This window comes from Diorhabda carinulata, chromosome 3 (assembly GCF_026250575.1).
Source record: "Diorhabda carinulata isolate Delta chromosome 3, icDioCari1.1, whole genome shotgun sequence".
Taxonomy (NCBI): Eukaryota; Metazoa; Arthropoda; class Insecta; order Coleoptera; family Chrysomelidae; genus Diorhabda; species Diorhabda carinulata.
Genome location: NC_079462.1, coordinates 31,756,502 through 31,769,398, shown reverse-complemented (window position 1 = coordinate 31,769,398; position 12,897 = coordinate 31,756,502). Strand labels below are relative to the sequence as shown.

At 27.2% G+C, this 12,897-nt stretch overlaps 2 protein-coding genes across 2 annotated transcripts; one reads left to right on the top strand and one right to left on the bottom strand.

Moving 5' to 3' along the window:
- Positions 1-9: 9 nt before the first annotated feature.
- Positions 10-1,710, top strand: LOC130892059 (glycosaminoglycan xylosylkinase homolog). Its single transcript, XM_057797275.1, has 4 exons — positions 10-550; positions 611-1,038; positions 1,130-1,330; positions 1,386-1,710. The coding sequence occupies exons 1-4, from the start codon at positions 137-139 to the stop codon at positions 1,564-1,566; spliced, it is 1,224 nt and encodes a 407-aa protein (XP_057653258.1). The 5' UTR covers positions 10-136; the 3' UTR covers positions 1,567-1,710.
- An 805-nt stretch (positions 1,711-2,515) lies between these two features.
- Positions 2,516-12,885, bottom strand: LOC130892057 (transmembrane protein 214). The gene is made up of 10 exons (XM_057797272.1): positions 12,424-12,885; positions 12,190-12,359; positions 11,171-11,338; positions 9,616-9,919; positions 9,117-9,521; positions 8,813-8,955; positions 5,648-5,771; positions 4,615-4,868; positions 4,057-4,175; positions 2,516-3,526 (listed from the first exon to the last, which is right to left on the bottom strand). The coding sequence occupies exons 1-10, from the start codon at positions 12,554-12,556 to the stop codon at positions 3,406-3,408; spliced, it is 1,941 nt and encodes a 646-aa protein (XP_057653255.1). The 5' UTR covers positions 12,557-12,885; the 3' UTR covers positions 2,516-3,405.
- Between the last annotated feature and the right edge of the window lie 12 nt (positions 12,886-12,897).

Below are 12,897 nucleotides of genomic sequence, written 5' to 3'. Positions count from 1 at the left end.
GCTTACAACAATTTAAGAAGTAGTCCATAACCTGTAAATCTTAAAATAATGTTTATACAAATGATCCACATTCACGAGTAATGTCATTTCGTATTAGTGAGTATATAACATGTAGGGTTTAGAAAAATAATTTTTAATGTTCCGACGACGAACGATACTCTTGTTAACTCTGGTTTTATTGATACTCTTTTTTATAACAACAAATTACCTACTTATTACATTATCAATCGAAAATGAAATAGGTAGCAAATCTGTGGAAGAATTTATTTATCAAAAACTTGAAGAATTACCAGATCATTATAAATTACTACCGTCACAGTACAATAACGAAATTCCAGAATCGTTCGAAAGTTTTAAAATTTCATCAAATATAACCAATAAAATTGACGTAATTTGGAAAATAGCCAATTCTTGGACCAATAATACCAAACTAATAGATATAAAAAGCAAATATGTTGGAGACATTCTTTTAATGCTTCAAAGGGGTAAAATAATTAAAGCTGACATAGATTCACGAGGAACTCAGCTCAAATTACTATTAACATTGCAGGTAAAATGAAATATACAAATTTTTGAGTACATGCAAATCATGTTTTTTATTTAATTTCAGGGTAATCAAGAGGTTATATTCAAACCAAAATGGTATGACAGAAATAAAATAATTGATGGACCAATATATGCCGGAAAAGATCGCTACAATTCTGAAATAGTTGCATTTTATTTATCAGTTATTTTAAATAAACCCTTATGTCCAATAAGCATCGAAAGAAAATTATCACTAAGAAATGAAATTTTACCTGTTGCAACAAAAAGATTACTTAATACTGCGCTGATTGAAAATAATAGGAGCTGTTTATATGGCAAATGTTTTTATTGTAACATCAATGATCCAATATGTGATGATGATAACTCGTCATTATTGGGGGCTGTGATAATTAATTTTAAGGCAAATTTAGTTAATCATAGATCACCATGGCAACGTACATATAAAAAAGGAAAAAATGCACTGTGGCAGGAATTTCCTGATAATTATTGCAAGTAAGTGTTTTTAAACCACTCATATCAATTATCTTTTTATTAACACATAGTTTGTTGCATTATTCAGCATATAAATGGAACTATTTTACAGCATTGTTGGTCAAAAAATATCAAGAAAACGTCTTTATGATTTGATAGATATATCACTGTTTGATTTTATCATTCAAAATGGAGATAGGCATCATTATGAAACATTAGATGATACTGTACTATGGTTAGATAATGGTAAAGGATTAGGAAATCCCTATAAACACCATATAGACATTTTAGCTCCTCTTTACCAGTGTTGCATGTAAGGTGCTAACAGTATTTTTTATATGTCTAGGTTTAAAAAAAAGACTTTTTAGATTAAGAAAATCAACTTTGAAAACTCTTTTAAGTCTAACTGGAGGAAGACTTACAAAAAAGTTGAAAGAAATGCCTGGAATTAATAATTTAATTACATCTGAACACCTCAAAGCAATGGAAGATAGATTGTTACTTATTTTTGCTACAATTGAATACTGCAAAGATAAAAACTTGCTTTAATTTTTGAAATAGTGTGATAATTTGAGAAAGATAAAATATAAGCTGTAAATATGTTATATTAAGAGACTTAACTCAGTGGATAAAAGTTCAGTTTTATTCTGTAAAATTGTAAATATATATATTTTCTTACCTTTGGCAAATCTGTTTGCTGTTTGATTTCCCTTTGCTCCAGTTTATCCAGAACCCATTGGAGAGTAAGTTTACTCTTTTTGAGTAGTTCATGCAACTTTTTCAGGCATTCCCAAACCAGCTTGGATCATACAACACAACAATACTCAAAGCTCTAATTGTTGCTTGGCTTTCTGACAAGAAGATAATTTCCTATTTCCAATAATTCCTTCCTAATTTGGACTGGACACATATTCTAATTGCATATATGGTGTACTTCCAATCTCTCTTTTACTATTTTATAGTCATCTATGTACCATTTGATGGTATTTTTGTTCATTTCTTGTGTGATGTTTTAATCTCGATCACTTTTAAATCTTAGTTTCAAGGTACCATTTTTACTATATATGAAAACTTCACAGATCTTTGGCAATTCATAGGGAAACTACTGGACAGTTACTAAAGTCTAATTAACCAACCCCAAAATTCCTTTGCGTATATCATCATTTCGAATTGATCTTCCCTGAGAAATAAATCTGCATTCTAAAAAACTTTATTTTGTTTACATTATAAACGTTCAAAATCATGGTACACTTGGGTAAAAAATGTAACGCTTATGGTTTATCATTATTTTTTACTCTATCCCTCGATTATGTGCTGCTAATGAGACACTATCATCTCCTTTTTCAGAAGTTCTCTAAAAAATAAAAGTGTATGGGATATTTACAATGAGAATCTTCAAAATTAGCCAGACCTTCAGTACTAGAAATAATAAGAGTTTCATATTTCAAATCTAAATAGAGACCAAAATGGGATTATTGGATTAAAGGAATTCGCAATATTTTGGTAATAAATTATATATTAACAAAAAGTAATTTATGACAATATATAAAAAAGATTGGTAAAAATTACAAACCATTAAATTAATCAGTGCTAACAATTACATTCGTTTCCTAATACAATAATACTACCACCAGATAGCTTTATCCATATATAAAATGTGGAAACAATGGAAAGTATACTAAGTTTATTAAAAAATGAAATTGGTTGGTATACTAACAAAAATAATTATGGTTTATGACTTGACTGAACTAAGTAGCACCTTTTAGTAGCTCTATCATGTTACGTATCCACAGGACTTTGTAATTCTTGAAAACTTACTGTAAATTGATGTGACTTGTTAAAATCAACAAAAAGGACTTATTAAGAACCATGAAGAGATATGTAGTATTACTCAATTAAACATTTTCACGAATGGAAATTGTTGATATACCCTTTTAGAGATAGTTTTTTAGTCTTTAATTGATTTTGAATGTTTCTAATATCATCAACAATAAGAGAAGCATAAAAGTCAATTATAGCAGATAAGGAATTCATGCATCTTTTAATTTAAAATGGAAGGAAAAATATGATTTAAAAAATGATATGGAAGCATGTAGCTTGAAAAAATTAGTTCGAAATTAAATGTACTATTTTAACCATTTATCAGTCTAATTAAACACAAAAAATGATTGAACGCTTTCAGTTTCACCCACTACACACACCTATCAACCAATTTAATTTTTATTTATTGAATTATATTGTCAACTTTCAAAATAAATCTTGTATACAGGTATACAGTAAACATACACAATTATTTGTCATATTAAGATGAATGATGAATTAATGTGGTAGTACAGATGTTTTTTGATTGAAATTAATTCGAAAACCTAATTATTCAACAATTTAATTTCATTTGATGCTTGTCTGAACTTTTTCGTAAATCCAATGGTAGTATTCTGTTGCCTTTTGTTGTGTCGAATTGAAGGCTTCTATAACAACTCTCTGCATGTTTTCCGGCGACAGTTGACCTCTGGAACATACAAATTTAATTAACTTGCAAACAATAAATTTCTCTTTAATAATTGTTAGCTAAAAAATAACAAGTTCCTTCACAAATCAATTTATAAAAATGGTACAACAAAAAGTGTAAAACTAGTTTATTAAGCCTCTCAAATTAATTCCACATATCTAATGAACTAAACTGGCTTGAACGAGGTTTTTTCTGGAACTATTTTATATAGGATCATCTTCCATTAAATCTTTGTGCTCCTTTTCAAGTGTATTGGTATTTGATTCCTAAGTGAACAGGAAGTCAAACTAGAAACTCTGTTTAGTAAAGACTTTAACAAAACACCCAATAAAAATAATCAGAAATAGAAAAGAAATTAGGAGATTCCACTAATAAATTAAAAGATATTTTATCATTCATGATTTTTTTTAGTAATAATATGTAATAAATCTGAGTAATCATGCTTTTATTGTAATGTACTTCAGCTACAAAGTTTAAAAAGTAGTATAGGAAAGTTTTCAGACATTTCTTGGAGAATACATAATACTTACACAAATACTTCATTTTTAAGATAGTCCATTCCTCTATTATAATACAAAATAGATGTTACATAAGCATTGCTTAGCATTTTTTGAGAGTTTTCTATAATCCCAGGTAAATATACTTCTACCTAAAATAAATGAATGTTGAAGTTTGTCATAATTTATAAATTTTTTTATACATAAATTCTGCCAATGAAATATATTTTGTTAAAGGAACAAACTTATCAATAAAAAACATTTCCTGTTATTGATTAAGGATATAAATTTGATAATATGGGCCAATAAATGTGGTATTTAAAAATTTCTCTAAAATAATTACTTCTATAGGATTATAAATATTAAATTATCCTTAATTTTTTGTAAGTCAGATCCTATAGCTAAAAATTGTTACTGATGAGTAAATGGAAATTTATTTGTAGATTATATCAACAGGCAAATGGAATACATTCAAAAATTTCAACTCACATTCTGAAAACTATAAATACTTGGAAAATACCAAATTGATAAGATAGTTGTGTAAGTAAATAATGTTGCAATGTAAACAATTGTATTAAAAACTCCACTCACCGATTCAACTACTACAGGATACTTCTCTAAAACTCTCTCTTTTATATCATAATAAGCATTACGACAAAGTTTTCCCAAATTGATGGCCAATTCTACGTATGGTTCAGAATATGTGATGATGGTTTGTTGCAAATTCGGAAATTGCTCTTCAATCTTTTCACTAGTCCAATGCAATCCTTCTTTTAGTTTATCAATTACCAAATGGCTATACTCACAAACTTTATATTCTTTTAATGTCTTATTTGTTAGGCTTTCTGAAATGACAAGTGATTTTTGAAGTATACATTTACAAAAACTCTTGATACTAAAAAATGAAGATGGGTGATTGAATGTTATTTATGTAACGGAGAAATGTCTATTGTGTTTTGAAACAAAATATGGATAAACAAACTTCTTATATGTACCTTTTTTTAGAAATTATTTTTTATTTCAATTTTTTTTATTACAAAATTCGAATCAACCTTATACTGGTAATTAGCGATGAAACAGTGATGTGTACCACAAGATCATAATGAGATTCCCCATTAAAATAATTATCAGAAACAATGTCATCAATTGTTTTAAAAATTTGTATGTGGCCCATAATATAGCCTGTGTTAAATTTGAAGTTTATTCTAAATTATTTAGTAATATGTAAGTTCACACAGTACATAGTAACAGTTTGATTATCTTGGAAATTTTCAATAATTTACCTTAAACAATCATCAAATAGTAAATTAATTGTATATAGTGAATCTATAATATAAAGTATAGTGAATGATTTCAAAAACACTTTTCATCATTTGTTCAAGTCAGAAATTTGATAAATATAAATAAAACTTTTCATCTATTAACTTTATATACAATGTTTAAACAATATTTATCACTTTATTATTTTAATTAGGTGAAGAGTATTGCAAAATGCAATTTTCAAGAGCTGGTTTATCTAATTCATTAGATTTAGAAATTTCATAATCAAATTACTTAATGGTATAACTACAAACATCTCCGTTTAATAATTCACATCCAATTCAAAAGAAAAATGTCTACTTACCATTCCAACTTCCATGTTGTTTAATATCGTAGTATAATAAACCACCAATTGTTAATAATAATATTATTAACAACTTGGAAGAAGAACCTTTCTTCTCCTCGACAACCATTTTTTTCTCAATTTTCTAAAACAAACATGTACCTAAGTAAACATTTTAATAGTATCATAATAGTAGTTCAAATGTACCATTCAACATATTATATGTATCACTTTGCACATAAAATACAACAAAAAATGGATGAGGTTTGAGCTATGATTTGTAACTGAATATTGTAAATATGGTATATATTTCTATGTAAACAAAAATAAAACTTACATCCTGTGAATACGTTTGATAATGATAACGAGAATTTCGAGGGTAACACGCTTTGTGTTTTATATAAAACATTTTTGAAAATCTTTTATTACACAAATATCTCAAATTTTTTATTTTTTTTATCAACATTTATATCTTGAAATGGAACAAATTACAAATATTAATTATTAATATGATGCCATATAATTGGCAGAACTTACACATGAACACTGATTTCTAAAATTAAATTCACCATTGGATAAGGTTATTAAGTGTGATAAAATCAAATGAAAAATTGATAAATGAACTGAAATTTTGACACAATTCCTTGTTAATCAACTTTGATAATAAAGCATTGGTTAATTAAATCGCATGAAAAGTTTGTGATTATTATAATAATAACTATATTTGTTGGTCCAATTGTGAATAATTTATTACATTAATTCTAAGTTAGAATTTGAAAAATTAAAATGTATAAAATTTCAATTATAATTACTTTCAAATGGTAAGTAGGAATGCAGCCATAAATTAAATTCTTAAATAGTATATAAAATATATAATAAAAAATGAATATTGAAGTATACTAGAGAAAATTCAACATAAATTTCCAAATTAACCTTTAATCTTTACACAGGAAGTAGTTGTACTTGTTATTTTTCTTAACGGCTATTTTAAGCAAGTTCATTGTATTAAACAGGAAATATTTTAAATTGAGAAACACATTTCGAATTCAACAACACAATTTTTTTTTATTTCTGTAATGAGATGTAGTGAGAAAATATTGTAAAAGTACACTTCAAGTAATAATTTTAAACACAGCTTCCTTTTTTGTGTAAGTATAGTTATAATAAAAAAAACATAATATTCATTTAGGTAAAAGAACATATTAACTTACTTTTTTATTAGCCATATTTTAAATTAAACGAATAAAAGACAAATAAATATTCTTTACTAAATATAATAAGACTTTTGGATCGATTGCTGTTAGTGTTGAAGAATAAATGATAAACACAGAATAAGCGTAAACACTCAGTTCTTGTGTAACTATTGATTTAACACACATAATGCAACCTAACCATAGATAAATAGAATATTCACGAAACTATATAATTTCCCATTCAGAGGCGTTCTACAGTGCAGAACACTTGTGAGTAACTGATTTTACTCTACAATAAAATCATGACTGACAAGCTTTTCTAATTATTTTATTGTAAACCAAATCTTGAAATTTAGTTATTGGCTAAATACAGAACAAACATAACCTTAAAACAATTAATGATAATTATTATGTTGGGTTTGTTATAGTCTGTTCATCCAACTTGGGCAATTGAATAATCAATTGTGATGTTATGAGAATAAATTTATTTCGGCAATAATCTTCAGTGATAATATTAGAATAACAAGTATAACAAGGATAAGGAAGATTCAAAAAGGTTGTTTATACCGTGTATTATAAAAAAGGGAATAAAATTATTTAAACAATGAGAAGAACAAGTTCAATATATATGATCCCGAGAGTTGAATTGATGTTCAACTAACGTAAAATGTAATAGGCTAAAATTATCAATGAAAATCAACGTTGTAGTCTTATAATAAGGTGGCTTAGTGAACACGTGCTCTTTGAAATAAATATTTAACATGAACACTGCGACCTGAATAGTAAAAAACTTATCCAGGTCTGCATTACAATATTTAATTTTCAGAATCAGTGAACCATTTGAAAGTATAGATAAACAACATTAGACGAAAACTTAACCCTTTGGAATACCAAAATAAAACCGGTCACTAAATCGAATAAGGGTTTCCGGTTTAGTGTCAGTAGTTAGTTGTGAGCTGTGCGCAAACTCTAGGGAGGTTTAAAAAAACACGGCTTTAGATATAAAACAGTAAGTAAAAGGCAAACAGTAATAGAAAGTAGTTGTTTGATAAAGTGGATAAACGAGTATATAACAAAAATTCAGGAGTATTTTAATAAAAGAAGACAAATGTATTACTTGGATGAAGCATGATACTGTTCGTAAAGCCTGGACAGTAAATCTGATGAGGATAAATGTATTGTAGTATATGTATTATAATATAGTATATGCATTGCATATGAAGAACACAGGGGAAAAACTTGGTAAGTCGCAATTTTAGAATTTTCCAGGAAATTGTCATAGGTATGAAGGTAAAAAGTAAATTATCAGGATTATTTACTATTATAAGTATTCACTATTTTGTATCTATATTAGAAAAAACAAAAAAATGGTCTCAACATTTTCTGCCAGATTTTGTAGCTCAATGAGTAACTTTCAAGAAAAAGTGCTATGTAAACTAACCTAACCTAAACAACAAATTCATCTTTGTATTTAATTTTACTGAAATTATTTTCGCTCGTTATATTAAGTACAACTCTACACAATTGTTAGCCAATTATGGTTTTACACAGTGAGTAAATCTGAGATAATATTTTCACTATTATGCTAAGAACTTATTATTAAAAATATGCTGCTAGTATATAAACAATTACTAAAATCGGTATGGACTTATGGTTCATATCTATAAAAGATAAAATATAGACTGCAGTTATAGTCCTTTACACTAATTATAAATAATAATCAATGTATAATAAAACAATTGACAGAATATGAGATCTGCAGAATAGTAGATTATATTTTTCAGAAAATAAAAATTCAAATGTATAAGAACCACAAAAAATGTAACTATAAATATAAAAATAGAAGAAAAATTATTATAGTTTTCCATTGGAAAGTGTTTTATTTCAGAAATGAACATCAAGAGAAAATTTGTACTAATGGTTTATGAAAAAATATAAATAAACGAAATAAACGTCTTGAGATAAAAAGGATATTAAAAAGAATTTATCTTACCTGGATAGCTGCAATACTTGATTTAACTCCTTCTTCTTTACGTTTCTTCAAAGATAACTCCTCGTTTATTGATTTTATATTAGTTATTAAACTATTGAATGCATTTCTGTTAATCTTTTTATAAATTTTAGACCAATTATTACCTTAAAGATAAATAATTAAAATTGGAAAATTGCCCTGAATTCAAATTACGACAAACATAAAATTTTCGAAATATATATAAATTTGAGATTCGGGAAATATATTAATTTGAAATATTCACAATTGAACAAATGTCCATTTTGCTATGAAAATCAATACTTACTCATGAATTCCAGAAGTATGGCACTGGATTGTATGTTTTTAGAATAAATTTTACCCCAAGTAGACAAAGTGGATTGGTCATTATAAAAAGTCTCCACTAAAATATCACACAGGTAAGTCTGATATAAGGCATTACTATTTAAATTAATATTCTTGAGCAATATTTCTATGTTGCCTGACTGTTTAATAGATGAAGGTTTGATGTCAGAAACAATTGCAGTCAATTCTTGTATCAAATCATTTGGCATGTTCTTTTTGTTATTATATACAACATTCAATATTAACAACAGTTCATCCAACGATAAAGGTTTTTCTTTGTTAATTTTCAGCAAGTTTATCAAATAAGTTAGCACGTAACGAGAATAATGTTTCATTTCTAGTAATGGTAGAAATAAATCCTGAAAAACTGATAATAAAAATTATAAATAAATAAGTTAATGTCTTATTGAACAAAATCAAGTATAGAGTATGATTTTATATGTTTTTATATAATAACTCACCTAACAATCCGCTGCTGAAATTCTTATACCCTACATGACTTATACCCCAAAGTATCGATAGTCCTATGTTGGGTCTATTTTGATAAGAATTTCTTAAATTAACATGTTTCTGAATACTGGTCGTCACTAATGTAGGTTCTTGTAAAGAAATATACTGTAAAAATATCTTATATCCTGTAGCTGGAAGCCCTTTGCTCATTTCAGTAGCCAATGAAGTCAAACAAATGTCGAAAAATAATTGGACATTACTTTTGCCTGCTTCTTTCAGTACTTTCTCAATAATAGCATTTAAACCAGAAGGAACCTACAAGAGTTTGATCTACTATAATACTTTTCCCATTTTCTTTTAGGTGTATGTTATATCACTAATGGTTATTACTAGTAGATTCTCAACAGTTAACTTTGTTATAAAAGTAATCATTTATATTGAAATAGAAACATGTGAGTATCCCTTGGGAATAAAAAAAATTATAGGCAAAAAACTTGAGACTATGAGTTGATTATGTACTGAACCTTTCATATATTCATTATCTTAAAATTGCTGATAAATTAGAAACATTTATTTTAGTATTTATGGAATTACAAAAGCGGTGTAAATATATAATAAGCAGACTTTATAACTACATATCGCACATCCCTTTAGAAAACTATATCAAACAATAAGAATGGTATTTTTACATAAAAAAGGTCTAATAGTTGATGTCATAGTCAGTTAATTTTTTTTCAATAGATGGCAGTTAGTGAAATGACCCATTCCCGAGTTTTGATAAATAAAAATAAATCAAACCAAAAAATTCATAATTAAATTGTATCAATTTTTTATGAATTATTTTTTTTACATGAAAAATTGTGAAGAAAAATATAGTATTTAAATTATTATGGAATTTATCAACAATAAATTACTTGACATTGTATTATTTTGAATTAATACAGTTTTCCAATTTACAAAAAAATATTATAGAAAACTGTAAAATTTCATATTGAATAAGTAAGTCATCTTTATTCAAAATATCTTACCTTTAAAACTAATAAAGATAAGGGAAGTAGATTTGTTAGATTATAAATTGGTGTTTTCCAATAAAAAAAAATCCCTTTTAGAACATTATTATAGAAGAGGGGTTTACCGAATTATGGATACTTTAACCCAGTACCACAATCAATACCGTAAAAGAATAATTTCTTTTGTTCAAGCCAAGGATAATGACAATTTCTCTTACAAATAGAACTGTTGATTTTCAAAAGCTTGTTGAGAGCAAGTTGAGAAACAAATATGTTACTAAATGATTAACTAGTGAAATTATGAATGCACAAACATTTATTTTGTTATAATAATTAATTCAGTTTAAAGTTTTGGTATTTTTTTTTATATTAATACTACTATAATTTTATAGGTGGCCATGATTTCACAATAACATACTCTTAAATTTAATCTGTAGACTTTAGCAGTTAAGAAATTATCACTTATTTGCTTTGATTGATAATAGTGATTTGGACCTATTGAATACTTCAAGAATGTAACTTTTTTAATCACTGTGACATTCAATAAGCTACTTACCACACTGAGAGGATAGTTGATAGGTTTTGTTGAAAAAACAGGATCATGGCTCTCAATTGGAACTTTCTGATTTAAATACTGCAATAATTCCTTTAGCCATACTATTGGTGCTTCAGGAAAATGATTTTTATTTTTTTCATAAACATCTTTAAATTCATTAACATCAATCTGGAACAAAAATAAATTTTGAAAATAGGCTATTTTAGGCTTAACTTTAGATTATGGACCACCAAATTGAATATTTTTATGGAAAATAGTCCATGAGGTAAGGAGTTTATATAAAAAAAATTAAGTTGCAGAGATAAATAGCTTTTGAGAAATCAATTTTTGAAAATATGTGTTCCCATGTGAAATGGAACATATATCAAATGGCATATCCAATGTTGCCATTAATCATTTAGAGGTCGGATTATGTTATTTTTTTATTGTCTTAATCAATAAAATGTTCTCAACAATATCATTATGGTTACAATACCATACTTCAATTGAGTTTCATATTTTAATTGTTATTTTACATATTTGACTAACTGGTCTTTTTTTATTAAACACTGGCAAAGTACCTGTGTTTTGTTTATCCTCATAAGTGCACCCCAACTTTGTTGACAATGTAAGTTAGATTGGGAACATTGACCATGCAGGAAGCAAGTAAGCATGGCTGCTAATACTTTGTTATGCAAGGCCCAGGAGTTTTTAATTCAGTATGTTGGGTTAGGTTAGAAATGTTGACCATGTCGCAACTGACCAATCAAAGCAAGTGAGCATAGGTGTTAATACCTTTATTAAGTTAGATTGTCAGTAAAGTAGGTTAGGTTAGGGCTTCTCAATCCCCTTTAAAGGAGAGCCTTCCCCGTTCCTCCCTACTCCTTCCCATGCAAATCACTATAAATCTATGGTTCATAATCTAAAGTTTTACCCTTTTTTACATATACCTTTAATTCATACTTGTACAAAAAGATATGTGAAATTAAAATTGCTATTTATACTACATATTACAAATTATATTAAGTTAAATTACTTACAGCATTAAGAGCACTTTCAATGGACTTGGGAGGTTTAGGTTTCGTATATTCCACTTGTTTCTCTTTTTTAACCACTGTCTTTTTAACATTCTCTTTAGGTTTATTTTTATCTAACAACTTATTTTCTTTAAGTTTACTACTATATAAACTCTGCACTTGCGATTTAGGTACTGAAATTGAAAAAAAAAAGATTATTAAAAGCTGCATATGTTTACACTTGAATGAAGCACTTACGAACTTCTTCAATTTTCACTCCATTGAGGACGTTTTTATTATTTTTAAAGTCTTTAGAGTTGTTGACTTTAGGTATTGGTAATTTACTTCCTTTATCTCTTTTTTTGGTAACAACTTCCCATTGCCCAGACATATTTGAATTTGTTTTACTTTTACGAATATACACTTCTTACAATAAGAAAATAATTATTTTTATACAACTGGACCACCGCTTAATCAAAACCTCAACTCAAAAAATGACAGCTTATAGACACGCTGCTGATGACGTGTGTCGTGTTGTATATGTTGGTGGAAGCGGATTTGTGTTCTAATTTGAACACGGTCACTGACGGGAGTATCTTGTTTTTTGTCAGTTTTTTATCACGTTCTATGACAGTGTCTATTTGTCAATTTTCATTTGCAGATTGTTCCGTGATTAAATTGCACATGAAAGTTTTTTGTGACTTGTGTGGTGCAACGGACTTTTTGCGCAGG